Source organism: Mustela putorius, unplaced genomic scaffold, assembly GCF_011764305.1.
Source record: "Mustela putorius furo isolate JIRA1106 unplaced genomic scaffold, ASM1176430v1.1 tig00003834_pilon_pilon_pilon, whole genome shotgun sequence".
NCBI classification, from domain to species: Eukaryota; Metazoa; Chordata; class Mammalia; order Carnivora; family Mustelidae; genus Mustela; species Mustela putorius.
This window is the reverse complement of record NW_025421987.1, coordinates 81,031,066-81,059,052: the sequence shown is the minus strand read 5'-3', so window position 1 is coordinate 81,059,052 and position 27,987 is coordinate 81,031,066. Positions and strand designations below refer to the sequence as shown.

General features: G+C 38.2%; 1 protein-coding gene and 1 pseudogene across 3 annotated transcripts; both read left to right on the top strand.

Annotated features, from left to right (window-relative positions):
* The first annotated feature begins 16 nt into the window (after positions 1 to 16).
* On the top strand, positions 17 to 27,919 carry MRPL47 (mitochondrial ribosomal protein L47). 3 transcript variants are annotated; one of them, XM_045088654.1, is made up of 8 exons: positions 191 to 445; positions 3,318 to 3,469; positions 4,242 to 4,302; positions 15,058 to 15,168; positions 18,730 to 18,826; positions 22,553 to 22,683; positions 24,725 to 24,820; positions 27,660 to 27,919. In XM_045088654.1, the coding sequence occupies exons 5-8, from the start codon at positions 18,755 to 18,757 to the stop codon at positions 27,781 to 27,783; spliced, it is 423 nt and encodes a 140-aa protein (XP_044944589.1). In that variant the 5' UTR covers positions 191 to 445; positions 3,318 to 3,469; positions 4,242 to 4,302; positions 15,058 to 15,168; positions 18,730 to 18,754; the 3' UTR covers positions 27,784 to 27,919. The 3 variants fall into 3 exon arrangements, with proteins under 3 accessions (XP_004756689.1, XP_044944589.1, XP_012913800.1); XM_004756632.3 differs by lacking the exons at positions 191 to 445; positions 15,058 to 15,168 and adding an exon at positions 17 to 164; XM_013058346.2 differs by lacking the exon at positions 15,058 to 15,168 and having other exon boundaries at positions 193 to 445.
* LOC123394552 lies at positions 21,731 to 21,925 on the top strand (annotated as a pseudogene).
* Positions 27,920 to 27,987: the final 68 nt, after the last annotated feature.

Sequence of the window (27,987 nt, the reverse complement as noted above, 5' to 3'; positions counted from 1 at the left end):
GTCGTCGTAAAACGCCGGAAGTGACGTCATGGGAGGAAAAAGGGATGTGCTTCCGTCTGTGGAAATATGGCTGTGGCCAGTTTCGGCCTTCTTTGCCGAAACGTCTTAACCAGCCTGAAGGCTTCCAGGTCACTTATAAGTCCTCAGGCTCTAGCTAGCACAGGGTAAGTGATGTGAGGAGTAGGCTTGTTCTCCTCTCCGGTTTTAGATCTTGTTTGGCCGCCGACATGTTGAAAACCACTGAGAGGTCGTGCGGATGGATGAGACCGAAAACACTAGCGTGAGGAGGGAATGACCTTAGAAAAGTCGCCCACCTCCGACATTTCCGTTCCTTTCTCAAACATTTTGTTGTCATTTACTGAGAACCACGCAGTCCATGGAGTCTGTGGATACTCAGTATTTGTTGAATTGAACCTAAAGGTGCAGACGCATCCCGTTTGGCTGGGTGAGTTGGACTGAAGAGTTTTTGGTTATGGAACGGAACCAGGTTTGGATGGATGAAAAAGAAGGGGGCCTTTGTAATTCCAGAGTCTATCACAAAGAGACTGTTTAATAATGTTCAGTGGATAAATGAAATTCAAATGAACGGAAAGTAGCCCTGCAGGTGTGAAAAAGGAACATCCTACATATGTTCATTATTTCTGGAAAGAGTTTGTTTTTTAGACAGACGAACTAGAGTTTATGGTGTATGGTTTCTTCATTTATTTTGGCTTTTATGTGTAATGAGTTGAATTTTATACATAGTTGGGTATATCGGATTTTTAAAAATTATTATTTTATTTATTTATTTTAAGTAGGCTCCAGACTCCTCTGGTGATGGAGCCCATCGCCCGGCTTGAGAGGAAGTAATGTACGTGCCCTTGAATCCAGCACAATAATGAGCGTCTGTTATGTTCTACAATATTATTGCTTACGCTTTCCTTAGAGATAATACTTTTTTTCATTTTGTAGAGACTCAAAGGTTGTAACTTGATAAAGGTAACAAACTTTGATCAGTTGTCTGTTCCTCATCCTTTTTAAGATTTTTATTAATGAATACCTGTTCATTTGCGGACAACTTTGGAAAATAAGACAAGGTGTTTTGCCACTCATACATAAAGATTTCCTTCCATTCTTTTTAATTTTGCATATATACACATACAATGTATATATACAACATACACATGTAATTTTAGAATAAAGCCAGAATTGTATTTACATATATGCAGTTTTGTGCTTTATTCTTGTTTCCTCAACTTTTTATTTTTAAAAATTTCAAACCGCCAGAGAAGTTGTAAGAATAGACAAAAAATAACCATATGCTCTTCATCTTCATTAAGCAATCCTTAGCAATTTTGTCACATTTTCTATGTCTCTGTATCTCCATGCCTTTATATTTTTTTTTTCTGAGCTATTTGAGGCATGTCAGAATTGCAAACATCATGACACTTCAGCATATATCTCCTAAGAACAAGAGCACTATCTTAACTACAGTGATCACGCTGGAGAATGTAATATCAATATACTACAATTACTGTTCTTTTATCTAGCATACAGTCCAAATTGAAATGTCATCAATATCTTGCTAATTTCTTTTTCTTTCTTAATTTTTTATTCAGGGTCCAATCAACAATCACAGATGGCATTAGTTGTTATGTCTCCTTCATTATCTTTAATCCAGAACATTTTTTATAAAATCAGCCTTTTTAGATTATCCCTCCATTTGAATTTGATTGCATCCTTGTGTTTAGATACAGGTTAACTTTTTTGGGAAGGAATACAACACTTGTGATGTAATTTGCTATTGTGTTTTCAGTGATTTCACCTGGTTATTAAATATTCTTTAAAAATATGATTATTAGGGACATCTGGGTGCCTCAGTCAGTTAGGTGTCTGCCATAAGCTCAGGTCACGATCCCAGGGTTCTGGGATTGATTCCGTTGGGCTCCTTGCTCAGTGGGGAGCCTGCGTCTCCCTCTGCCTATCGTTTCTTTTGCATGTGCTGTGTGTGTGTGTGTGTCTCTGACAAATAAATCTTTAAAAAAAAAAAAAGCCATGATTTTTAAATTACTGCACAATAATGTCATAGAAATGAACAGTAATTAAGGCACCTAGGTGGCTCAGTCTGTTGAGTGTCCAACTCTTGATTTCTGCTCAGGTCATGATCTTAGGGTTGTGGAATTGAGCTGCCTCTCCCCACCCACAGGCTCCACACTCAGTATGGAGTCATCTTGAGATTCTCTCTCTGCCTCTCGTCCTGCACAAGTACCTATGTGCATGCACACACTCTCTCTCTTAAATAAATTAAAAAAAAAAAAAAACCCAAACGCACAATTAATTTTTTAACCATTTCCTGGTTGCATACCTACATTATTATCTACTTTTGGATATCACATATAATGCTTTAATAGACATTTTTACTTATCAGTTTCCAGCTATAGTATTTTTAGTTGAAATTTCTAGATGAGGAATTATTGGATTGAAGGGGGAAGCATGGAAGCTTGTGATATATGTTGTAAAATTAATCTTCACAATGTCTTTTTCTGCTCATAGAACCACTATCAGTGTATGAAAGGCCTAAAAATATTACTTTGAAATATAATTATATCAGTGGGGGGGCTGACTTTCTTAGTCTTTAGAGCATGAGTTTAAGCCCCATGTTGGAGCCTACTTAAAAAATTAAAAAATAGGGGGCACCAGGGTGGCTCAGTTGTTAAGCATCTGCCTTTGGCTCAGGTCGTGATCCCAGGGTCCTGTGATTGAGCCCCGCATCGGGCTTCTGCTTGGTGGGAAGTCTGCTTCTCCCTCTCCCACTCTCCCTGCTTGTGCTCCCTCTCTTGCTGTATCTCTCCGTCCAATGAATAAATAAAATATTTAAAAAAAATAAAAATAGGGGCGCCTGGGTCGCTCAGTGGGTTAAGCCTCTGCCTTCGGCTCAGGTCATGATCTCAGGATCCTGGGATCAAGCCCTGCATCGGGCTCTCTGCTCAGCCGGGAGCCTGCTTCCCCTCCTCTCCCCTCTCTCTCCTCCTGCCTCTCTGCCTATTTGGGATCTCTCTCTCTCTCTCTGTCAAATAAATAAATAAAGTCTTAAAAAAAAAATAAAAATAGTTTTATCAGTATATTACCTCCAAATCATGTGAATATATTAACCTGTGAAATTAAAGGGTAGTAACATCTGTAATGCAGTGTTAAAAATAATTTCTAAAACATTTTATGTTTGTTTCTTGTGCAGAAATTCTGATTTTCTTAACATTACAGATGAGGAAATGATTCCAGTTATTGCTTATAAAATCCAAATGTTGTAAAACATTAATCACTTGTTTATCTATGTTCAGTTGCAGGTTTTCTCTTAGTCTTTTGTCTAAGAACATACCAAATATCACATCTTTTCACCAGTGTAGATTACTTCATACCACATTGTCAAGGAAAGGACTGGAAGAATTTTTTGATGACCCAAAGAATTGGGGGGAAGAAAAAGTAAAATCTGGTAAGATATTTGGGTTGATCAATGTTAAATGTATTTATTGAACCCTTTATCATTTGGGGATTATTTATGCACCTTGGAAATCATTTAGGTATTTCGTTTTTTTCTTTCCTTTGGGAATGTCAAAGAAAATTAAAAGGATAATGTAATAAAGAGTTAATTGTTGATTGACAGGTGGCAAGAGGTTTAGAAGAGCAATATGTTGAAATTATTAACTGAGGGGCACCTGGGTGTCTCAGTTTCTTGAGCATCCAGCTCCCAGTTTTGGCTCAAATTATGATCTCAGGGTCAAGAGAGTGAGCCCCATGTCGAGGCTTCCTGCTCTTCAGGAATGTCTTTAGATTCTCTTCTCCCTCTGCCCATCCCTTCACTTGCATGCACACATGTGTTCTCTCTCTAAACAAATAAAAAAAATACTTTAAAAAGAAAAAAGAAATTGTTAATTGAAGTGAGATTAAGGTTTGTTTTAGATTTCATTTTTTAGAGATAATTGAATATTAATTTATGATGATATAAGATATTTTGGCATTAAGTTTTGGAAATATATTCTTTATTAATACAACATTTTTTGTATGTTTTTGCCAGTCACATTACTAATATTTTCATGTGTTACCTAATTTAATGCAAATTTAATCCTAATTATGTTTTATACTATAATGTGATAAAACTATTGTATTTTATAGATAAGCAAATAGGTTTAGAGAGTTTAAGTAATTTGCCACAGGGCACATAGCTAGAATATTTTTTCATGTTGTGAATTTCATAATTTTAATAGGAGCTTCATGGACCTGTCAGCAGTTAAGGAATAAAAGTAATGAAGATTTACATAAACTTTGGTAAGTATACTGAGTACATTAATATGTAGGTGTTCAGGGAGTGCTGGAGTGGCTCAGTAGAGCATGTAACTCTTGATCTTGGGGTTGTAAGTTCAAGCCCAACATTGGGTATAGAGATTACTTAAAAATAAAATCTTAGGAAATACACATGTGTAAGTGTTTGAAGCAGTTAAAGTATAACAGTGAGGTATAAACATTATATATATTTGATGTAAGAAATATAGTAATGTAATTTGTCTTATAATACTATGGGTGATGTATAAAATCATAGATTTTATAAATATGACATGTTAAGTTACGTTAAGACAAATGTAATAGTGTTCTCAAGTATTTGGGGATTTAGAAATTTTACTGTTACTGCTACTAATCATACTAGCCTATTTATACTAACAATTTTAGTAAACTAATGAAATAGAGTTTGTTACATTTAGGCCTTCCTCCTTTTTATTACCTTATGCATGGTCTGTAATCTTTAGCTTATTTACTCTGGGGAGTGTGTTGGAGAGTGCATTTAATTGGGAATTTAGCTAGATACTTCTGGTCAGATTTTCCTGATGAATTAGAGAGGGTTGAGAGAATTTAAGATAGGGTTGCATTTTTAATGGATTATTTATTTACTTACTTACATATTTGTATTTATTTTTACTAAGGAGCAATTGACATAACATTGTATTAGTTTCAGGGGTACAACTTAGTGATTTGAGACTTGTATGTATTGTAAAATGATCCCCTTAATAAGTACAGTTCAAATATGTCACTGCACATAGTTAGAAATTTTTTTTTCCTTGTGATGAGAACTTTCAAGATCTGCTTTCCTAGGTATTTTCAAATGTACTGTACAATATTAACTAATCATTATGCTGTACATTACATCCCCTTGACTTACTCATTTTATAACTGGAAATTTGTACTTTTTCACTCCTCTCGCCCATTTTTTTTTTTTTTTAAAGATTTTATTTATTTATTTGACAGAGAGAAATCACAAGTAGATGGAGAGGCAGGCAGAGAGAGAGAGAGAGGGAAGCAGGCTCCCTGCTGAGCAGAGAGCCTGATGCAGGGCTTGATCCCAGGACCCCAGCACAACCCACTGAGCCACCCAGGCGCCCATCCTCTCACCCATTTTGCTATTAACCTTAAAAATAGTTATTTTACCAGCAAAATGGGTTTATTCAGGAATAATGGAATTGAATTTAAGGACAAGCAAACTATCAGAAATTACTGCCTGTGCTCTCTTGAATTAAAACCATAGGCCAATCTAACAAAGGAATATTATTTTATGGAAAAAGTCCATTTGAGTGAAAGTCCATATAAGAAAAGTGGAGAGTTCAGGGTGATGGTTTCTCATTGGCTTAGCTGCTGACATAGTCAGTTTCTTATAAGAAACTGAGATGGCAGTGTATGTCTTTCCCTGTTGGGGTCTGTAATTGATTCTTTCCTGTTGAAGATTCTTCTGTTAGGGATCTGTAATTGACATTTTTTCCTGTAATTGACATGGCATGCTATGGCTCCCTGTTTCAGCAACCCCTTCCATCATCTCCAGTCCACTTTAGTTAAGTTTCCTTTTATTAATTCACACTTTCTGCCTTTCGGTCAAGATCTTTCCTTAAAAGCAGTGGTGTTCAAGACTCAGTTTTTCTATTTAGTGGTGTTGTCCTTCAATGCCGGGAAGGATCTTTCCTGGTTGTCATGTCCTGCCTTGGAGGGAAAGTGCCTAACAGTTGGGAACGTCAAAAGCCCACTTTTTTTTTTTTTTTTTAAAGATTTTATTTATTTATTTGTCAGAGAGAGAGAGAGCAAGAGTGAGCACAGGCAGAGTGGCAGGCAGAGTCAGAGGGAGAAGCAGGCTCCCTGCGGAGCAAAGAGCCTGATGTGGGACTCGATCCCAGGACGCTGGGATCATGACCTGAGCCGAAGGCAGCTGCTTAACCAACTGAGCCACCCAGGCGTCCCCAAAAGCCCACTTTTGAGTAACAAGGAAGGTTAAGAGAGAATTCTCTGGCAGTTCCCATCTAAAGTTTATACTTCTCAAGGCCTAACTATTAAAGATCATCTCCTTATTAGGTGCATAATTTTTTAAAATTTAAACTTCAGTGTAATTAAAGTATTATATTAGTTTCAGTTGTACAATATAGTGATTGAACAATTCTATATATTACATAGTGCTTGTCACCGTAAGTGTACTCTTAATCTCCTTCACCTGTTTCACTGTCCCCCACCTCCCTTCTGGGAACCATCAGTTTGTTCTCTATAGTTAAGACTTTTTTTTTGTTTGTCTCTTTTTTTACTTTGTTTTGTTTCTTAAATTCCACATATGAATGAAATCGTATGGTATTTGTCTTTCTCAGACTTACTTCACACTTAGCATGATATTCTCTAGATCCATCCTCGTTGCAAATGGCAAGATTTCATTCTTTTTTATGGCTGAGTAATGTCTATTGTACATATATATATACCACATTTTCTTTATTCATCTATCAGTGGATAGTTGGGGTGCTTCCATACTTCAGCTGTTGTAAATAATGCCTCAATAAACATATAGGTGCATATATCTTTTTTGATCTGTTTCAGTATTTTTTGGTTAAATACCCAGTAGTGAAATTACTGGATCATATAGTAATTCTAGTTGTAATTTTTTGAGGAACCTTCATGCTGTTTTCCACAGTGGCTGCACCAGATTGTATCCCTACCAACATTACACAAGAGTTTCTTTTTCTCCATATCCTTGTCAGTACTTACTTCTTATGGTTTTTATTTTAGCCATTCTCAGAGGTATGAAATGATATCTCATTGTGGTTTTGATCTGCATTTCCCTGATGATAAGTGATGTTGAGCATCTTTTCATGTATCTATTGGCCATCTGTATGTGTTCTGTGGGGAAATGTCTGTTCATGTCTTCTGTCCATTTTTAAATTTGGTTATTTGTGGGTTTTCTGGTGTTGAGTTCTATAAATAATTTGTGTATTTTAGATACTAAACACTTTATCAGATATGTCATTTGCAAATATCCTCTCCCATTCTCTGTGTTATCTTTTTGTTTTTTTTTTTATTATTCCCTTTGCTGTGCAGAAACTTTGTATTTTAATTGTCCCAATAATTTATTTATTTATTTTTTAAAAAGTAGACCACACCCAATGTGGAGCCCATCATGGGGCTTGAACTCACGACCCTGAGATTAAGACCTGAGCCACCCAGGCACCCCCTAATGGTTTATTTTTGCTTTTGTTTCCCTTGTCTGGGGAGACCAATCTAGAAAATGTTGCAGTGGTTGATATCAGAGAAATTATTGCCTGTGCTCCCTTTAAGGATTTTTTTGGTTTCAGGTCTCACATTTAGGTCTTTAATCCACTTTGAGTTTATTTTTATGTATGGTGTAAGAAAGTGGTCCAATTTCATTCTTTTGCATGTGGCTGTCTAGTTTTCCTGACACCATTTGTTGAAGAGACTGTCTTTATCCCATTGGAAAATCTTGCCTCCTTTCTTGAAGATTAACTGACCACATAATTGTGGGATTTTTTTCAAGGTTTTTTGTATTTATTTGAGAGAGAGAGAGCCAGAGAGCAGGTGTGTGAGGCAGAGAGGAGCAGAGTGGGAGGGAGAGGGCAGGATAAAGAATTTTAAGCAGATTCCCCACTGAGCACAAAGCAGAACCCTGAGTTCAGGACCTGAATTGAACCAGTTACAGGCTTAACTGACTGAGCCACCCAGGTACCCTTCATGAGTTTATATTTGAGCTCTGTGTTCTGTTGCATTGATCTAGGTGCCTGTTTTTGTGCCAGTGCCATACTCTTTTGATTACTACAGCTTTGTAGTCTAACTTGAAACCTGGAATTCTGATAACCTCTGGTTTTGTTCTTTTTCAAGATTGCTTTGGGTGTTCAGGGTCTTTTGTTGTTCCATGCAAATTTTAGAATTGCTTATTTCTAGTGCTGTGAACTATTGGTATTTTGATAGGGATTGTGTTAAATCTGTAAATTGCTTTGGGTGGTATGGCCAGTTGAGCAATATTTGTTCTCCAAATCCCATGAGTGTGGAATATCTTTCTGTGTGTGTTGTCTTCAACTTCTTTTATTGATGTTTTATAGTTTTCATAGTATATATCTTTCACCTCCCGGGTTAAGTTCATTCCTAAATACCTTATTATCTTTGGTGCGATTGTAAATGGGATTGTTTTCTTAATTTCTTTTTCTCCTGCTTCATTATTAGCATATAGAAATGCAGCAGATTTGTGTAGATTGATTTTGTACCTGTGACCTTACTAAATTCATTTATTCTAGTAGTTTTTTGGTAGAACCTTTAGGGTTTTCTACATATAGTATGTTATCTGCAACTAGTGAAAGTTTTATTTCTTCCTTACCAATTTGGATGCCTTTTATTTCTTTTTGTTTTCTCCTATGGCTAGGACTTATTGTACTGTGTTGAATGAAAGTGGTGACAGTGGACATCCTCATCTTGTTTATGACCTTAAGGGAAAAGCTCTCAGTTTTCCCCCATTAAGTATGATGTTTGCTGTGGATTTTTCATAGATGGTCTTTATTATGTTAAGGTATATCGTCTAAATCCACTTTGTTGAGGGTTTTTATCATAAATAGATGTTGTATTTGTCAAATGATTTTTCTGCAACTATTAAAATGATCATATGGTTTTTATCTTCTCTCTTGTTGATGTGATGTATCATGTTGATTGATTTGTGAATATTGAGCAACCCTCTCATCCCAGTAATAAATCCCACTTGATTATGGTGAATTTTTTTTTTAATGTATTGTTGGATTCTTCTTGCTAATAGAGGATTTTTGCATGTGTAGTCTGGAGTTCTCTTTTTTTATAGTCTTTATCTGGTTTTGCTATGAGGATAATTCTGGAATCATAGAATGAATTTGGAAGCTTTCCTTCCTCTTCTATAAAAGAATAAGTATTATTCTATAAAAGAATTATTTTATAATAATAGAATAAGTATTCTATGAAAGAATTCTTTTTCTATATATTTTTTTAAATTTTTATTTATTTATTAGACAGAGATCACAAGTAGGCAGAAAGGCAGGCAGAGAGATAGGGAGAAGCAGGCTTCCCGCTGAGCAGAGAGCCCGATGCAGGGCTTGATCCCAGGACCTGAGATCATGACCTGAGCCGAAGGCAGAGGCTTAACCCACTGAGCCACCCAGGTGCCCCTTTTTCTATATGCTTATTCTGTAAAAGAATAAGTATCAACTCTTCTTTAAAAGATAGAATTCTTGGGGCACCTTAGTGGCCCAGTCAGTTAAGCATCTGTCTCAATTTCAGCTCAGGTCATGAGATCAAACCCCACGTCAGGTTCCTCACTCAGCAGAGCGTCTACTTGAGATTTTCTCTCTCTCCCTCTGCTTCTCCCACCTGTGTGCATGCGTGTGGCATCTCTCTCAAATAAATAAGTAAATCATTTTAAAAATAAGTAAATAAAAAAAAATAAAACGTGGAATTCCCCTGTGAAGCGATCTGGTCCTGGACTTTAGTTTGTTGGAAATTTTTGATTATTGCTTCAGTTTCTTGGCTGGTAATCAGTCTGTTCAAATTTTCTATTTCTTCCTGATACCGTTTTGGGAGGTTATATGTTTCTAGGAATTTATCTGTTTCTTCTAGGTCGTTCAATTTGTTGACAGATAATTTTTCATAATATTCTCTGACAGTCCTAGTCATTTCTTTGTTGTCAGGTGTTATTTATGATTTTTTTTTTTTTTTTTTATGAGTCTGGCTAAAGGTGTATTTGCTGATCTTCTCAAAGAATCAGCTTCTGGTTTCATTGATCTGTTTTCTCTGTTGTTTTAGTTTCTATTTCATTTATCTCTGCTCTAATCTTTATTATTTTCTTTCTCCTGCTGCTTTTGCGTTTTGTTTGTTGTTCGTTTTTTATTTCTTTGGGTGTAAGGTTAGATTGTTTATTTATTTATTTTTTTTTTTAAAGATTTTATTTATTTATTTGACAGAGAGAAATCACAAGTAGATGGAGAGGCAGGCAGAGAGAGAGAGAGGGAAGCAGGCTCCCTGCTGAGCAGAGAGCCCGATGCGGGCCTCGATCCCAGGACCCTGAGATCATGACCTGAGCCGAAGGCAGCGGCTTAACCCACTGAGCCACCCAGGCGCCCAGATTGTTTATTTGAGATTTTTTTTTCTTGCTTCTTAATATAGGTCTATATTGCTGTAAATTTCCTTCTTAGAACTGCTTTTGATGCATCCCAAAGATTGTGGACCTGCTGTTTTCATTTTCATTTGTCTTCATGTATTTTTTTTATTTCCTCTTTGATTTCTTGGTTGACCCATTTCAGTTATTAGTAGCATGTAATTTTAACCTCCATATATTTGTGGGTTTTTTTCCAGATTTTTCTTGTAGTTGACTTCTGGTATCATAGCATTTGTGGTCCGAAAAGATGCATAGTATGACTTTGACTTTTAAAAATTTGTTAAGACTTCTTTTGTGGACTCAGTGATCTGCTCTAGAGAATGTTCTGTGTGCACTCGAAGAAAGAATGTGTATTCTACCATTTTAGTATGGAATGTTCTGAATATATCTGTTAGATCCATTTGGTCCAATGTGTCATTTAAAGCCACTCTTTCCTTGTTGATTTTCTGTTTGGATGATCTCTCCATTGATGTAAGTGGGGTATTAAAGTTCTCTGCTAGTATTGTATCATTTCCTTCTTTTACCTTATTAGCTGCTTTATATGTTTAGGTGCTCCCTTTTTGAGTGCATAAATAATCACAATTGTTATGTCTTCTTGTTGGATTGTTCCCTTTGAGATTATATAGTATCCTTCCTTGTCTCCTGTTGTTATAGACTTAAATGTTTTAAAGTCTATTTCGTCCAGTATAAGTATTGCTGCACATGTTCCTTTTGTTTCCATTCGCATGATACATATTTTTCTATTCCTCCACTTTCAATCTGCATGTGCCTTTAGATCTGAAAGGAGTTTCATGTAGGCAACAGATAGATAGGTCTTGCTTTTTTATCCATTCCATCACCCTTTGTCTTTTGATTGCAGTGTTTACTCCATTTACATTTGAAGTAGTTATTGATAGCTAGCTATTTTATCGCAGTTTTATGATTGTTTTTCTCCTGTGTTCCTTTTTTCTCTTGGTCTCTTACAGTTTGCTGGCTTTCTTTCGGGATATATTTGGATTCCTTTCTTGTTATTTTTTATATATTGATTACTGGTTTTTGATTTGTGATTTACTCTTAGGTTTATATATAACCTCTTGTGCATATAGCAATCTATATTAGGTTGATGGGCACTTACGTTTGGAACCCATCCTAAAAGCACTACATTTTTACTCCTCTTCTTCTCATATTTTATGTATATTGTGTCACACTTTATATCCTTCTATTCTGTGAGTTTCTTAACTGATTTTTCTAGATATACTTACTGCTTTTGGGCTCCTTACTTTTATTCCTGCTTATGGTCTTTCTACTCAGAGTCCCCTTTAACATTTCTTATATGTTTTAGTGATGAATTCCTTTAACTTTTGTTTGTCTGGGAAACTCTATCTCTTCTTCTATTCTGAATAACTTTGCTGGATGATACAGGTTTTTTTTCTTTCAGCTCTTAAAATACATCATGCACTCTCTCTGACCTGCAAATTTTCTGCTGAAATCAGCTGATAGCCTTATGGGGTTTCCCTTGTATGTAATTGGTTTTTTTTTAGCTTATTTTAAAATTCTTTCTTGATCACTATTTTTTGCCATTTTAATTACTGTGTGTCTTGGTGTGGACCTCCTTAAGTTGATTTTATTGGGTGCTCTCTATGCCTCATGGATCTGAATTTTTGTTTACTTACCCATGTTCAGGAAGCTTTCAGCTATTATTTCTTCAGATAAATTTTCTGACCCCTTTACTCTGTCTGCCACTTCTAGGATCCCTGTAATATGAATATTATTATGCTTGATGGTGTTCCTGAGTTCCCTAAGTCTATTTTCATTCCCCCCACCCCCCCACATTCAGCATAATTGTTTTCCATTATTCTGCCCTCCTGGTCACTGATCTGTTTTTCTGTTTCCTGTGGTCTACTATTTATTCTCTCTAGGGTATTTTTAATTTCAATTACTGAGTTGTTCATCTCTGATTGGTTCGTTTTTATACTTTCTGTCTGTTTTTTGAGGGTCTCACTGAGGGTCCTCCATTTTTTTCTCAAGTCCAGTGATTACCTTTATGACCATTATTTTAAATTCTCTATCAGGGCACCTGAGTGGCTCCATTGTTTAAGAGTCTGCCTTCAGGGCGCCTGGGTGGCTCAGTGGGTTGAGCCACTGCCTTCGGCTCGGGTCATGATCTCGGGGTCCTGGGATCGAGTCCCGCATCGGGCTCTCTGCTCGGCAGGGAGCCTGCTTCCTCCTCTCTCTCTGCCTGCCTCTCTGCCTACTTGTGATCTCTCTCTGTCAAATAAATAAATAAAATCTTAAAAAAAAAAAAAAAAAGAGTCTGCCTTCAGCTCAGGTCGTGATCCCAGGATCCTGGGATCAAGCCCCGTATCAGGCTCTCTGCTCAGCAGGAAGCCTGTCTCTCCCTCTCCCCCTGCTTGTATTTCTTCTTTCACCATCTTTCTCTTTCTGTTTCAAGTAAATAAATAAAATCTTTAAGTAAATAAAATAAATTCTCTATCAAGAAAATTACTTAACATCTGTTTCATTTGGGTCTCTTGCTGTGATTTTTATCCTTTTCTTTCATCCTTGCCCCTCCAGCATAGGTCCCAAGATTAAGAAACAAATCTCCCTCCTGTACACTCTAGTATTCTTTCAGACTGATGCTGTTTTTCAGTGGAACTATTTGTTGTACTGTCTCTTTAAGAATGGGGACTCTAGGGGCACCTGGGTGGCTCAGTGGGTTAAGGCCTCTGCTTTCGGCTCAGGTCATGGTCCCAGGGTCCTGGGATCGGGCCCTTCATCGGACTCTCTGCTCAGCGGGCAGCCTGCCTCCCCCTCTCTGCCTGCCTCTCTGCCTACTTGTGATCTCTGTCTGTCAAATAAATAAATAAATAACCTTTAAAAAATATATAAAAAAAAAAGGGGGGGGACTCCATTTTCTCTCATCCTCAACTCTCTTGGACCTAACCCTGCTGCTTTTTAAAGTTTAAAGTGTTAAACTCCAGCGATTGTAAGAATTCGAGAAATTAAGCCTCTCTGCTTGTCAAAGGCAGATGTTACAGGGATTCATCTTCCCAGTGTGGGTCCTCCATGCCTGGGGTGCCTGGCATAGGATGCAAGAGTATGCAAGCCTGGTCTGGGCATGTTGAGAAAGCTGTCTCATCACACATCTGCTTCAGTTCCAGGAAATTCATACCTTCAGGTCACTGAATGGTGTGCAGGTCCCAGGGTTTAGTGCTTTCCCTAGATGTGTCATGTGAATCCAAGATCCTGTTCCTTGGGGTTTGGTGGCACAAGGTTGAAGAGAGTCTTTCTGGAGGTGTGTTTTTCAATAGATGAAATCTTTAGGTTACAAAATATAATACTTAAGGTTGCTTCCTCCAGGGAGTGCACTGTGAAAAGCATTTTTTTTTTTTTTAAGATTTTATTTATTTGACAGAGAGAGACAACACAGGCAGCAGAGACAGACAGAGAGAGGGAACACAAGCAGGGAGAGTCGGAGAGGGAGAAGCAGGCTAAACAGGGATCCTGACACGGAGCTCAATCCCAGGACCCTGGGATCATGACCTGAGCCAAAGATAGACACTTAACTGCCTGAGCCATGTAGGTGCCCCTCCATTACTATGTCTTCAGTGGCCTTAATTAAAGGGATGGTGGCAGGAGTGGCTCTGAGACAAGGGGGATCCCCATGCCACAGGGTCTAGCTGTTAGCTGTAATACCCTATAGGTTGTTGATGGTCCCCATGTTTTGGCGTGAGTACTCTCAAGGGCATTTCCTTCTCTTTTAGAAAGATGATTAGGATGTCCAAGGGCAGGGTACATTACTAGGCTTTTTTAAAGTTCCAAAGGTTACGTTTTCCTGACCTTCCCAAATAATAAGGTCAAATTTGTCATCTTTTAGTAAAGCATATAGAGTTTGAGTCTTAAGAGAGAAGTTTGGGATGCCATTTCCAACAGTAACCAGCAAGTCCAAGAGAGCCTCATAGTGGATACTTCGTTTTAGGTTTGGGGAAGTTCAAGATGTCTTGAAGTCTGCCTGGATCCCAAAGTCCTTGTTCTAAGATCCGGTGCCCTAAGTATCAAACCTAAGTTTGAGTAAACTGCCGTTTATTTTGGAGAGTTTATGTCCCTTTAAGGCCAAAAGTTGCAACAGTTAGATGTTTTCGTCCTGTGAAGAGTTTTGAGAAAGGGAGCAAAGAGGCAAATCATCTACATATTATAACAACATACAAACTATATGATAGTTTACAGCAAACTATATGATCTAAATCAGTTTTTAAGGTTTGTGAGAGTAAGAAGGACTCTCTGTAGGCCTGGGGCATTTCTGGCTTGGTATATTTCCCATTCTTCCCAAGTGAAAGCAAAAAAATTAACTGTCCTTATCAGCTGGAATACTAAATATGTACAGCAGAGGTCAGTTACAGTGAACAATCTGCTTTCAGTGGAAATGAATGTCAGTAGCAGATGGGGGGCGGGGAGCCCTTAGGAACAAGGTGCCAAGGGATAACGATGTTATTTATTGCTTGGGCTAACCTCCATCCTTAGCCATTGGGTTTTCTTACAGGTAAAATAAGGATATTACAGGGACTAGTGTAGGGATTAATGTACCCGAGAGCCTGGTTATCTATTATGGGCTTCTTTATTTACAGGTTATTCGTTAATTCCGGGGACAGATTTTGAGGGATCTTTTTGAATCTTGATGGGAGATGCACTGTGGATTCTGCCAATAACAGTTGAAGATCTTACTCATAAAGAGGATGGTAGGGGTGCCTGGGTGGCTCAGTGGGTTAAAGCCTCTGCCTTTGGCTCAGGTCGTGATCCCGGGGTCCTGGGATCGAGCCCCGCATCGGGCTCTCTGCTCAGCGAGGAGCCTGCTTCCCTTCCTCTCTCTCTGCCTGTGTCTCTGCCTGCTTGTGATCTCTGTCAAATAAATAAATAGAATCTTTAAAAAAAAGAATGATCAGTGTCCACAGACTCAGTTATAGTGCTGTCAGAGATGGAGCAAATAATAGATGTCAGAGGGCCATTTAATTTACCTAGTTGGCAATTTTGATTACTATCTTCAAATTCCAGAATTATTCCCCTGTTTTGGAAGAAGAGAATTCTGGTATGGTATTTTTCTAAGAAATATTGGCCCAGTGGGGGCATTGGAACTAAGGAGAAGGTTGTATCTCTCAGAGTGCCTAGACAAATGGGAATCGGTTCAGAGATAGGAACCTATTGAGGTGTATTAGCCATCCCTACTATTTGAGCTGTTTTAGCTCTGAGGCAGTAGCTGCTTTATAGCGGTGGGGTTGAGCACCTAGAGTGTAGCTCTCATATCAGTAGAGACAGATTCATTCCCAATCTGGAGAATGGTTTCTCTGAGCTGATTAAGAGGGAGGATTGGGAAAGCTCTTGTTCCTCAGAGCTCTGTCATTGGGAATTAGGAAGACATTGGAAAGGCCGGCTAGGGGGCTGAAGGCTCCTGGAGCATTTCAGTTGGTGATGGTTTTGTTTGTTTGTTTGTTTGTTTGTTTTAAAACATCCTGGCTCTTTTGCAATAATGAAAGTAGGAGGGGTTTTGTTTTGTTTAGGGCCCTTATTTGCAAAAGTTGAAAAGTAAGAATTTTAGTGGTCTTATGGGTGTTTCCTCCAAGGATGCAAGTACGGTTATTTACCAAATTAACTAAATCTGAATAGTTTCCCTTTCCATCCTGGTCCTTGTAACTAAAACACAAGTATCTTGGTTCATTCCATTAGTAAATATATTGTTAAATGTTACTCAAGTGGATTCAGCATATTAAAGGAAGACCAAATTGTCTTTAAATTTGCTTTAATTTAGAAATTATAAATTAGAAATAATAAATTACTATTATAATTGACTCCAGATTGTCTTAAAGAAAATTTAAAGACAATTTGGAGTTGGTTATAATAGTAATTTAATGACAGATTCATCAAAATTTTGCATATAATTCATTCATTTCATTCTTTCTAGTCAAGGGGCTTAGAAAAAAGTTCTGTATTGCTTGGTGGAGAATTCCAGTGAGGGTTCTAGCATCTTGCCAAAAGTTAGGGATCTGTTTCTCTAACAGAGATGTTTTAGGATGTTTCCATCAAGTTTCATCTAGTGTTTGGTCTACCCCTCACCAACAAGGATATAGAGTAATCATCAGTCTGAGACACCAGGTTGATGAGTTTGAATAACTGTGCTGAATTCTTCAGCAGATCCCTTGGTGTCCCCAGTCACTTTAGGGAGCTCTTTAACTATGGCTGCAATTCGGCCTTTGTTCAGTGACCATAATAGGTGGGGTTTATTTAGATCCTCAGAAGACTTAATTTTAAAGGGGCAGGTTTTAATAGGTTCAGGAAAGGAAAGGACAGAATAGGAAAGGTTTAGAGGAAGAGGGAAGTTTGGTGAGAGAATCAGCATGGGGAAGCTGGGGGCGTGGAGGGTGAGGCAGTGCAGAAGGGAAGGAGGGTGATGGCACCAGATGTGCGGCCTGAACACAGGTGGCTGCTGTGCATCCTGAGACAAAGAAGATAGGAGGGGAAAAGACCTTATAAGCCTTTTTGTCTTTTTAATTGTTTGCCCGTTAGTCTAGAAATTATTTTTTGCAGAGAGGCAGTTTTAGATTGCTAATAATGTTTGGCAGTTTCTAAATACCAGCCAATCCCATTCCATCTTGGCGGTTTTAGAGCCTTGGCTGTCCAGTTCAGTTTTGAAAGAAGTAAGTTCAGGCAGATTGAAAGATCTCCCAAACGGCCACTGAAATCCCAATTTATAGTTGTTAGCTATCTCGGGGGCCTGGAACTTACTATTGGCCTGTAAAGTGGGGGACAGTTTTCGGGGACCGGAAGCCTTAAATCTGTACAATCTGGCTCTACGGGGAGTGTCTAAGTGGTGGAGAAGTTGTGTTGGAAAAGTCAACACGTATTTGGCCTCAGGATGGAAAAAACCTTTCGTTTGGCATCAGAAGTGTTATGTATAGAACAGCACAGCTTCATTATAGAGCAATTAGTTGTACGAAAGCACTGTTACTTAGGTTATTGGTAAAGGGCTAGGCAGGGCTGTTCAGTGTTCATCTTGGCTAAAACCAAACAATTTCTCTTCTGCAAAATCATCATCTTCCACAGCTTAAGATACTCCAGTGCCTTTGTGTCGTTTTCAGTGCCCTCCACATTTATTACCTTTCCTTTCTTCCAGCTGTAAATCTCAAACAGATTTATTCATAAAACCTACACCCACACTTCAGCTCTGCCACTTCAGTATGTTTGGTCATGTTTGCTTTGCTTTCCTTTCTAGCCTAACAAATCCCATCTCTCTGAGGCTTTTCTTATCATCCTAGTAAGAAGAGATGTGTCCCCTCTCTTTCACTTAATTCTTTTGGTATTTGTCTATACCACTTAATATACACATTACATTACAATTTCTGAGGCAGCATAGTAGAATGAAAACAAAAAGAATTAATGCACAAAAGGAGTCCAGAATTTGAATCTTGAATTAGCTGTGTGCCCCAGAATAGCTTACTTCTGTCAGCCTTACTTTTTTCTTTCAGAAAGTGTTAATAGTACCAACCTCAAAGGGTTGTTGTGAGAATTAAATGAAGTAATATATGTAAAATGCTTAGCGCATTGCCTGTCATATAATAGGCACCAAATGTTATCTTCCATCTTCTCTTTCTACTTGGAATATAGGGAATTTTTCTTATGCTTTTTTATAAACTCTCTTGGTACTTAATACAGTATATGGGGGGAAATTTATTAAACAAATGAATGAGTAAGAATCAATTATAGCTTTGTTTAAAGGAAATTCTTCATTTTTTTTTTTTTTTAAAGATTTTACTGATTTGACAGAGGGAGATCACAAGTGGGCAGACAGAGAGAAGGCGGGGAAGAAGGCCCCCTGCTGAGCAGAGAGTCCCATGCAGGGCTTGATACCAGGATCCTGAGATCATGACCTGAGCTGAAGACAGAGACTTAACCCACTGAGCCACCTAGGTGCCCCTAAAGGATAATTCTCTGTAATGATATTTTATAAATCGACATTTCTAAAGGACTTTTGAATACAGATCATCAGTTTTGACGTCAAAAATTACAACCTTAGGGGCACCCAGGTGGCTCAGTTAGTTTAACATCCAGCTCTTGGTTTCGCATCAGGTCATGATCTCATGGCTCCTGGGATCAAGCCCCAGGAGGGAGTCTGCTTGAGATTCTCTTCCTCTGCCCCTCCCCCTACTCTCTCGCTCTCCCTGTGTCTCTCTAAAATAAATCTTTTAAAAAATTTACAACTTTAATGTAACCATAGACTAGCATCACAAGTTTTGTATTCTATGCTATAGGTATGTCCTACTGAAAGAAAGAAACATGCTCCTGACTCTAGAACAGGAGGCCAAGCGGCAGAAATTGCCAATGCCAAGTCCGGAGCGGTTAGAAAAGGTAACATTTATGGGAGGCTGAAGACTCTTGGGTGGGATAAAAGCCAAAAGATATGTGTATGGTTCTTATTTTTCTTGGCAAGTGGATTTCTTTTTTTTAATTTGTTTGATCTTTAGTAAATGTACAGAGAGGTACAGCCTTCACTATTTTAGAATATCTCCCTCACCGCAGAGTGAAGTGTCATGCCTATCTGTAGTTACTCCCCATTCCCTGCAAACCTCATTAGATAAGTGGACATGTATTTTTATTTCTCTTGGGTAGATACCTAGGAGTGAAATTGCTGGGTTGTATGGTAAATCTGTGTTTAATGTTTTAGGAAACAGTCCAGCTGTTCTCTAAAGTAGCTGCGCCATTTTACATTTCTAATTCCAGTTTAACTACTTCCTTATGAACAAGGTCAGAGTTTTAATACTTTTTTTTAATTGTGGTAAACAGATACCATAAAACTTACCTTTTTAGTCATTTTTAAATATATAGTCCAGTGGTGTTAAGAATATTCACATTGTGGGGCACCTGGGTGGCTCAGTGGGTTGAAGCCTCAGCCTTTGGCTCGGGTCATGATCCCAGGGTCCTGGGATCGAGCCCCACATCAGGCTCTCTGCTCAGCAGGGAGCAGGGAGCCTGTTTCCTCCTTTCTCTCTCTCTGCCTGCCTCTCTTGTGCCTACTTGTGATCTCTGTCTGCCTACTTGTGATCTCTGTCAAATAAAAAAAGAATATTAACATTGTTGTGAAAAGGTCAACTATTGTTCAAATTAGGTTTTCTTCATTAAAAAAAAAATTCCCAGGGCGCCTGGGTTGCTCAGCCAATTGAGCAACGGACTCTTGATCTCAACTCAGGTCTTGTTCTCAAAGTTGTGAGTTCAGGCCCCACGTTGGGCTTCATGCTGGGCGTGGAGCCTGCTTTAAAAAAAAAGTGCGCTGGGTTCATTATTCCCACTCCTAGAGGTAATCATTATACATATATCCCATTTATTCATCAGAATTTTTCTCTGCCTGTTCTAGAAGTGTGCCTATTTTTATTTACATTAGATAATTCCTCTAATTTGGTTATACTGTGTAAGCTTTTCTGACATTGGCATTTTCCCCTTACCTAGTATATGCTGGCTATCTTTTCCTATCAGTATATGCAGATCTGCCTTTCCTTTTTCGTGGCTGTACACATGTAAGCTGGCTCTTCCATGTGGAAGTTTTTTGTTTTATTTAGTTAGATCTCTCAGGGTTTTTTGCCTGGATTGCTTGCGAGTCAGCTCTTTGTTAATGTGTCTGTGCCAGAGTAGATAGTCAGTGAGAACAGAGCTACCAAGGAAAATTTTTTTTTAACCTCAAATGTATGTGACATACTACCAAGGAAAATTTATCAAGAAGAATATTTTTTTTTTTAAAGATTTTATTTATTTATTTATTTGACAGAGAGAAATCACAAGTAGACAGAGAGGCAGGCAGAGAGAGAGACAGGGAAGCAGGCTCCCTGCTGAGCAGAGAGCCCGATGCAGGACTCGATCCTAGGACCCTGAGATCATGACCTGAGCCGAAGGCAGCGGCTTAACCCACTGAGCCACCCAGGCACCCCAAGAGGAATATTTTAAAAGAATTATTCTCAATTTAAGATGTAAACTGAAGATTTGGAAGTATGTTTAAGGACACTCTTGGCTTTGGAATAGTTAAACTAGAAAGTTCTTTGAGGTTGGCTTATTTTGAATAAGATGTATCTAATTGATACTTCCAATTTTCCTTATTATCTGGTGGCATGAACATGAGTAATCAGGTGTTAACTCTGTGGATTGGATAACCATTTAGCTTTCTTAGTGAGCTAACATTCGATTTCAGTTAGGTGCCTCAGAAGAAACCTTGCATGGAAGAACTCTAATGTAGTCGGTTCACAGCCAGGCTTACTAAGTTCCTAAGGGCTGCACAGCTGCATATTAGGCTCTGACCAGTCTGGTTTCTTCACTCTTCTAAGTTTGTGTGTTTTCAAAATAGGATTCACCGTTCTCATCCATCTTTTATTTCTCAGAGATTTTGTAGAAATTCATATAGTTAAGAGGAAGTACATGTGGATTCAGCTGCTCAGTGTGGCTTTGATTGAAGAAGGGAGAATAGAAGCACTGAGTGTGAGCTGAGTGTATGGGTTATGAGGTAGTCTATCTAAATTTGTGGCTTTCATATCTCTTTTGGGTCCCGCAGCTACCTGGAAGACCTTTTTTTTTTTTTTTTTAAGAGTGCACACACCTGTTTATGTTGGGGAAGGGCACAGAGAAAGAGGAAGAAAGAATATTAAGTAGGCTCCATACCCAGCATGGAGCCCAGTGTGGGGCTCAGTCTCATGATCCTGAGATCATAACCTGAGCCAAAGTCAAGAGTCAGACACTTAACCAACTGAGCCAGTCAGATGTCTCTAGAAGATTATAATCTAATCTGTCATCTCTCCACCCCCATGTGCCCCCCCATTTTTGAGAAGCAAAATGTGTATATGCAATATTTCTATTTGTTACCATGGCTCACAGATAAAACATAGAACCAGCTAAAAATGCCTCTCTGTTATTTAGTTATGAAAAAATTCAGCTTATCTGTCTTATAGTCCCCAAATACGAATATTTATTTATAAAGATAATATGTATTGCCTTACCAATATATCATATGCATTGTAAAACTCAATAGAAATGTAAAAAGAAAAAGATAAAAATAGAAGTTCTAATAGGATCTTCTTGCTTCATAATGGATCTTTAGAGATTAGGATCAGGGTAGACTGATATTCTGTTCTCTAGCAGCTGCCAATTAGGTCAAAACATCAGTGTCTGTGTTAGGCACACTGATTAGTTGAGGCCAGAACATGGGTTTTAATATTAAAAAGTAGCAAACTTTTATCACTTAATAGTTCATTGAGTTTTGAAATAACAGGAGTCAGCTTTGCGCAGTGGCAGTATCGTAGCCAATGAGGTTTATCCGAGGCGCGATTATTGCTAATTGATTATTGCTAATTGAAATAACAGGAGTCAGATGGGGTCTCTGTAAGGAATCTCTACAAGTGTAGCCCACTCCAAACAAAACTAATACCTATATATATATATGGAAATTTAAGTAGATCTTCATTTAAATGAAACTAAACTTTTGGGGCGCTTAGGTGGCTTAGTCAGTTGAGCATCTGGCTCTTGGTTTCAGCTCAGGTCATGATCTCATGGGTTGTGAGATCAATCCCCGAGTCAAGCTCATCCTCAGTGGTAGTCAAGAATCTCTCCCTCTACCTCTCCTCCAACTTGTATGTACTCGAAAGTTCTCTCAAATAAATGAATCTTTTAAAAAATCAGTGAAACTAAACTTTTTAAAAAATTACAAAAAGTGATACCATAAACGCTCATGTATGCCTACCTGTGCCAAAAAGACTCTTAGGAAATATTTGGCAGTTTTTTTTTTTTCCTTAAAGATTTTATTTATTTACTTGAGAGAGAGTGAGCGCACGTGCGCACAAGCAGGGGGAGAAGTAAGCAGGGTTCCTGCTGAGCAGGGAGCCCATTGTGGGGGTTGATCCTGGGATCCTGAGATCATGACCTGAGCTGAAGGCAGACGCTTAACTGATTGAGCTGCCCAGGCGCTCCCAGAATGGTTCTTTGACAAAAATATTCATTTTCTGTAGCATTGTCTTTGTACGTTCTCTCTTCTTTTTTGGGCGGGGGGAGTAATTTGTTGTAGGTGATTGTTCAAATTCTGTCTTCTTATTCTCTTACCAGGTAGTAGATTCCATGGATGCAATAGATAAGGTTGTCCAGGAAAGAGAAGATGCCTTAAGACTTCTTCAGACTGGTCAAGAAAAAGGCAGACCTGGTGCTTGGAGAAGAGACATCTTTGGAAGAATCATCTGGTACATAGTTTTCATTGTGGTTTTTCTAAGATGAGAGTGGCAGTCTCATGCCTTATTCTCCTGTCCAGTATCTTTTATAAAAACTCTCACCATATGAAATCTATTATAGATGTATCTAATGTAAACAGAGGTCCCCAGGCCCCTTTGGGGCCCCAGAGTATGAATGAAGATAGTATTATCTGATAGGCCAAGCACCTCATTCTCATGATTCAGTTATTTGTAGGTTCTTTATAACAGTAGTTCCTAATCTTATGTCAATCATATGACTTTTTGGAATTTAATTAAAGTTATAGATCCTTTCCCTAGCAAAATGTACGTGTGCACATACAATTTCAAGGGGTTATAAATACGAATACCATGAAGCTAATTTTAGGACACATGCCTGCCCATTAAGAACCTGAGATTTTAAAAATTCTAAAAACAAACAAACAAAAACAAAAAGAAGTTCTTAAGGAATGAAACATTGAAACCATTTCACATGAAACCATTTCAGTGTTTGCTCGCATTGCCATCAGGATAAGCCCTAGTCCAAATTATAAAACAGTTTATTTTCATTACATCTTTCCACCTTTTGTCCCTCTAGTTGCCAAAGTTATGTCAGACCTTGGGAGAGGATATGATAATAAACATTCAAACTGTATAAATAATTGAGAAGACGACCCAGTGTAGTCTGTCTCTTCAGGGCTTTTTTGACATTTGGACTAAGCTGCTTTTAGCATACTTAGTAGAATTTTAAACAGCAGTCAACAAAATGAAGAAGGCATTGTGTGTGGTTGGAGACTTTCCCTGTACTCTTAAAATTAAACCACATAATACTGCTTACTCAGTAGATAGGATCTTTTAATGGAGTTTGCAGTAATGGGGCTGCTTGTAGCCAAATGTATGGGAGTGGCAGTATGTCTAACTGTGTAATCCAATACAGGAAAGAGAGAAATTACCAAAACTAAAAACTTTATTTTTTACTAATATTATTTGGATTAATCCAGTTGAGATCAGTTAGGAAAGGGTGAGGATAAAGGAGAGAATCTCTGTTGATACTAGAATCTAAATGAGTTCTCGTCTCCAGATTCTTTTAAAATTTTGCTTTTCATCTTTTCCAGGGCTAAACAAAGTAGTAAAAAAGCAATTATATCATCTTTCTGATGTAACTTATTAACTCAAACATTATAATTCCTGTGCCTTCTCCCTAATTTTCTGTTGCATGTTAAAATAGTTAAGATAGCCTTTTAAATGCAGAGCTCTTCTTTTTTTTTTTTTTTTTTTTTTTTTTATTTTATTTATTTATTTGACAGAGAGAGATCACAGTAGGAAAGAGGAAGGGAAGAGATCACAGAGAGAGGAAGGGAAGCAGGCCCCCTGCTGAGCAGAGAGCCCGATGTGGGACTCGATCCCAGGACCCTGAGATCATGACCTGAGCCGAAGGCAGCGGCTTAACCCACTGAGCCACCCAGGCGCCCCTGCAGAGCTCCTTCTTAAAAACATTTCATCCAAGGTTTTTTTTCTGTCAAAAAGAGCATGTGGCGGGGCGCCTGGGTGGCTCAGTGGGTTAAAGCCTCTGCCTTCGGCTCAGGTCATGATCCCAAGGTTCTAGGATTGAGCCCCACATCGGGCTCTCTGCTCCACAGGGAGCCTGCTTCCCCCCCTCTCTGCCTGCCTCTCTGCCTACTTGTGATCTCTGTCGAATAAATAGATAAAATCTTAAAAAAAAAAAAAAAAAAGAACATGTGGCATATTATATTAATTATATTAATATTGCAGTGGGGAGCAGCAGAGGGAAAGAGAATCCTAAGCAGGCTCTGGGCTGAGCATGGAACTCAGTGCAGGGCTTAATCTCATGACCCTCAGATCATGATCTAAGGTGGAATAGTCGGATGTTAACCAACTGAGCCACGCAGGTGCCCTGTAAAATCTTTGAAAAGCCAGTTACATCTCATTTTATTGAAAACATATTTAGCTCAAAGATGGCTAAAACTGTTCATAAAAAGTGAAAAATATATTAAATATTTTCTGTTAAGGCAGTATCTTTTTGTTTTCTTGGCAGGCACAAATTCAAGCAGTGGCCTATACCTTGGTACCTAAATAAAAGATACAATAGGAAACGATTCTTTGCAATGCCCTATGTGGAACGTTTTGTCAGGTAAGCACAAATACCTTTAATAATGAATCTTTAGAGGACACAAGTTAAACTTCTACAGAAGTAATATATGCACACTGTGGGGGGAAAAAATAGAAGAATCAGGTAGAAAAGATGAAATTAAAGTCATCCATAATCTTACTAACAACCAGCAATAGCTGCTGTTGACATTCTAGTGTGTATCCTTTCAAAAATTTGTATTGCCTTTCTATTCATCAATCTGTATGTAAGTACATGGTTAAATCCCTCTCTACTGTGAAAAAGTCCAAATACTTCAACTGAGTAACTTGTGAGTTCATGTTATTGCATGAAAAGGGGCGGGGGTGTCTTTTGTTATGTTAATGGCATAACTTTTTGAGAGCACCTAATGATGGGGAACCAACTTTGAATAGATGGTTGAAACTTTCAGTCCCACTCCCTGATTTCTGGAGAGGGGAAAGGGGCTGGTGGTGAATCAGTTGCCAGTGGCCAGTGATTTAATCAGCTTATGCCTATGTAATGAATCCTACATAAAAACTGAAGAGGGTTCAGGGAGCTTCCCCATTGGTGAGCAGCACCTGGAGACTGGAGGAGAGTGGGACACCCCATTCTTTGCCCTGTGCACCTCTTCTGTCTGGTTGTCCTGAGTTTATATTCTTTTATAAATCAGTAATGTAGTGAGTAAAGGGGTTTCCTGAATTCTGTGGGCAACTCCAGCAAATTAATCAAACCTAAGGAGGGTTATAGCCTGTCAGAAGTACAGATAAGAACCTGGACTTTAACTGGCATCTGAAGTTCAAGGAGGAAGTTGTGGGAACTTCCAGTCTGTAGCAGGTTCTTGGGCACAGATGATGGTCTCTGATGCAATTTTCATGTAGGTAGTGCCAGAAGTGAGTTGAAGTCTCAGACATTCTGCTGGTGTCTGAGAATTGCTTGGTAAGAGGGTGCTCTTGGGGGGACCATCACCAGTGGAATTAGGTCCAGAACCCTTTAATATAGTACATCCATTCTGCATCGGCATTAAGCAGCACTTGTCTTTTTCATCATCAGTGCTCTAGATGCAGTCAATCCTTGATTTAATTCTTTCTGCAGGTCTCCAGAATCTGTCCTTTGTACTCCATCTCTACCCTAGTGCATTCCCCTCTCATCAAAATGAATTATTGAACATCTTCCTCACTCCATTCCATTCAAATACAGCTTCCTGGCTCATTTTCCTCAAACCTTTCATCACACCAGTGCTGTTCTGAAATCTGCAGGAGCTCCATGTCCACAGAACAAATCCAGCTCCTTCCCACCCAGTGTTTCCACAACTTAGTGTTACTGCATATCCTTCATAAAAGTCAGACCCTTCTCCTTATTTCCTGGACAGTCTTGCTTATTTTCCTTTTGTTGCTTCTTTATCTATTTATCTATTTCAGACCTGTAGTCTGAAATCTCTCCACCATTCACATTTTAAGGCCCAGTTCAGATGCTAAGCAACTGAAGAAATTCAACTGCACTGTTGTTTTTTTTCTTCCATAGCTTCTCCAAACCTAATGTGCCATTTGGTTCTTTTGTCCCTTAATCATGTAAGGTGAAGCTATAATTGACTTCTAAAATAACATATGAGAATTTATGAATCCAATGTCACTCTTACAGGCTTTATACATGTTCTAATTATTGTTTTTGAACCTTTTTTAGCCTTACCTTCAGAGCATGAAGCATAATCGTTGTGTTCTTAAGAATAGCAAACCTTTATTCTTTCATATGGGTTTATTGATTTTTTTTTTTTAAGATTTTATTTATTTGCCAGAGAGAGAGAGCGAGTACACACAAGCAGGCAGAGAGGTAGGCAGAGGCAGCGAGAGAAGCAGGTTCCCCGTCGAGCTAGGATCCCGATGCGGGACTCGATCCCATGACCCTGGGACCATGACCTGAGCCGAAGGCAGTGGCCCAACCCACCGAGCCACCAGGCATCCCTATTGATTTTTTTTTTTAATGGCTAAAATTTAGTTGGAGCAAAGACTGATGAATAGAATGGGTAATCTGGTTTCAGCTTTGCTTAGTATTTATACTATATTTGCAAAATACCTTATATTTTTAAACATTTGTACCTATTTTGTTCTTCACCCAGATAGAACTCTTATCTCAAATTTCTATGACCTCTCCCCCAGCACTGGCATATTAAGTTATTCACTACATATCTCTTAATTCTTGTTATATTTTATATAAACTTATGCCTAGTGACCAATAAAATATCCTGGAAAATAGCAACTTAAATACAGTAAAGGGTTGGCATCATGTATTTATCATTTGCAATTCTGATTCATAAGTGACCCTACAGAGCACAGTAATTTAGTTGAGGCACAAATGCTTCATGCTCCAGGATGCTGATGGGTATCCACAAACTCACATAGAGAGTAGTGAGACTAACTAGCACCCAAGTATCATCTCCTTGTGTAAGTTTGATTCTCTCCATTGTAGGGAAAATGATATGGTAGACTGAGTGTGCTGTTTGGAATCAGGGAATTCCTAGAAGTCTCATGATAGATTTCAGGTAGAAAAATCTCTGTTTAATAAAACTAGTGCTTTTAAAATAAGCTATAAAAGGCAGTCCAGTCTGTTACAGGCTCACAAAATCTATTCATTCTTTTCAGATAGGAAATAGAAGAATTGCTGTAGGTTAACAGATGGTTTTGATTTCAAGTTTATCTTTGACTTGTATCAGTTTACAGTGATTATTCAAGTTTTATAGTTTATATGACATACCTAAGATGGAGGCTGGCATGATTGAAGCTTTTAAGTAACTGATTTGGACATACCTTGATAGTATTGAATAACAGGGGAGTAGTTTTATATAAATTGTTATGCTTTTATATTCTAGATTGAGACTTGAGAAACAAGCCCGGATTGAAGCAAGAAAGAAAAGCTTAGAGAAAAAGAAAGAAAAATTTCTTCAGAAAAAGTTTCCACATCTTTCTGAAGCCCAGAAGTCAAGTCTTGTCTAAATGTCTGAATTCTTAAGTTGGCATTTTGTTTTCCCTTGATAAGTCTATATACAAACGTAAATGTGTATTACATAATTTTACAAAGAAATTGTGTTTTTAATCAAATAAATGTCAGCTCTTTGAAGGGTTAACATGGCATGCTAACTCTGGAAGTGGTCATGCTTCTGCCAAAACTTTTTTAAAAATCAGGTACAAAAGTTCAGA

Excerpts from the sequence above, each read along its gene's own strand:
- MRPL47 (XM_004756632.3), top strand. The coding sequence starts at position 67 with ATGGCTGTGGCCAGTTTCGGCCTTCTTTGCCGAAACGTCTTAACCAGC. Across the intron at positions 3,470-4,241 it reads GGAAGAAAAAGTAAAATCTG|GAGCTTCATGGACCTGTCAG; the intron begins GTAAGATATTTG and ends TAATTTTAATAG. Across the intron at positions 24,821-27,659 it reads TATGTGGAACGTTTTGTCAG|ATTGAGACTTGAGAAACAAG; the intron begins GTAAGCACAAAT and ends TTTATATTCTAG.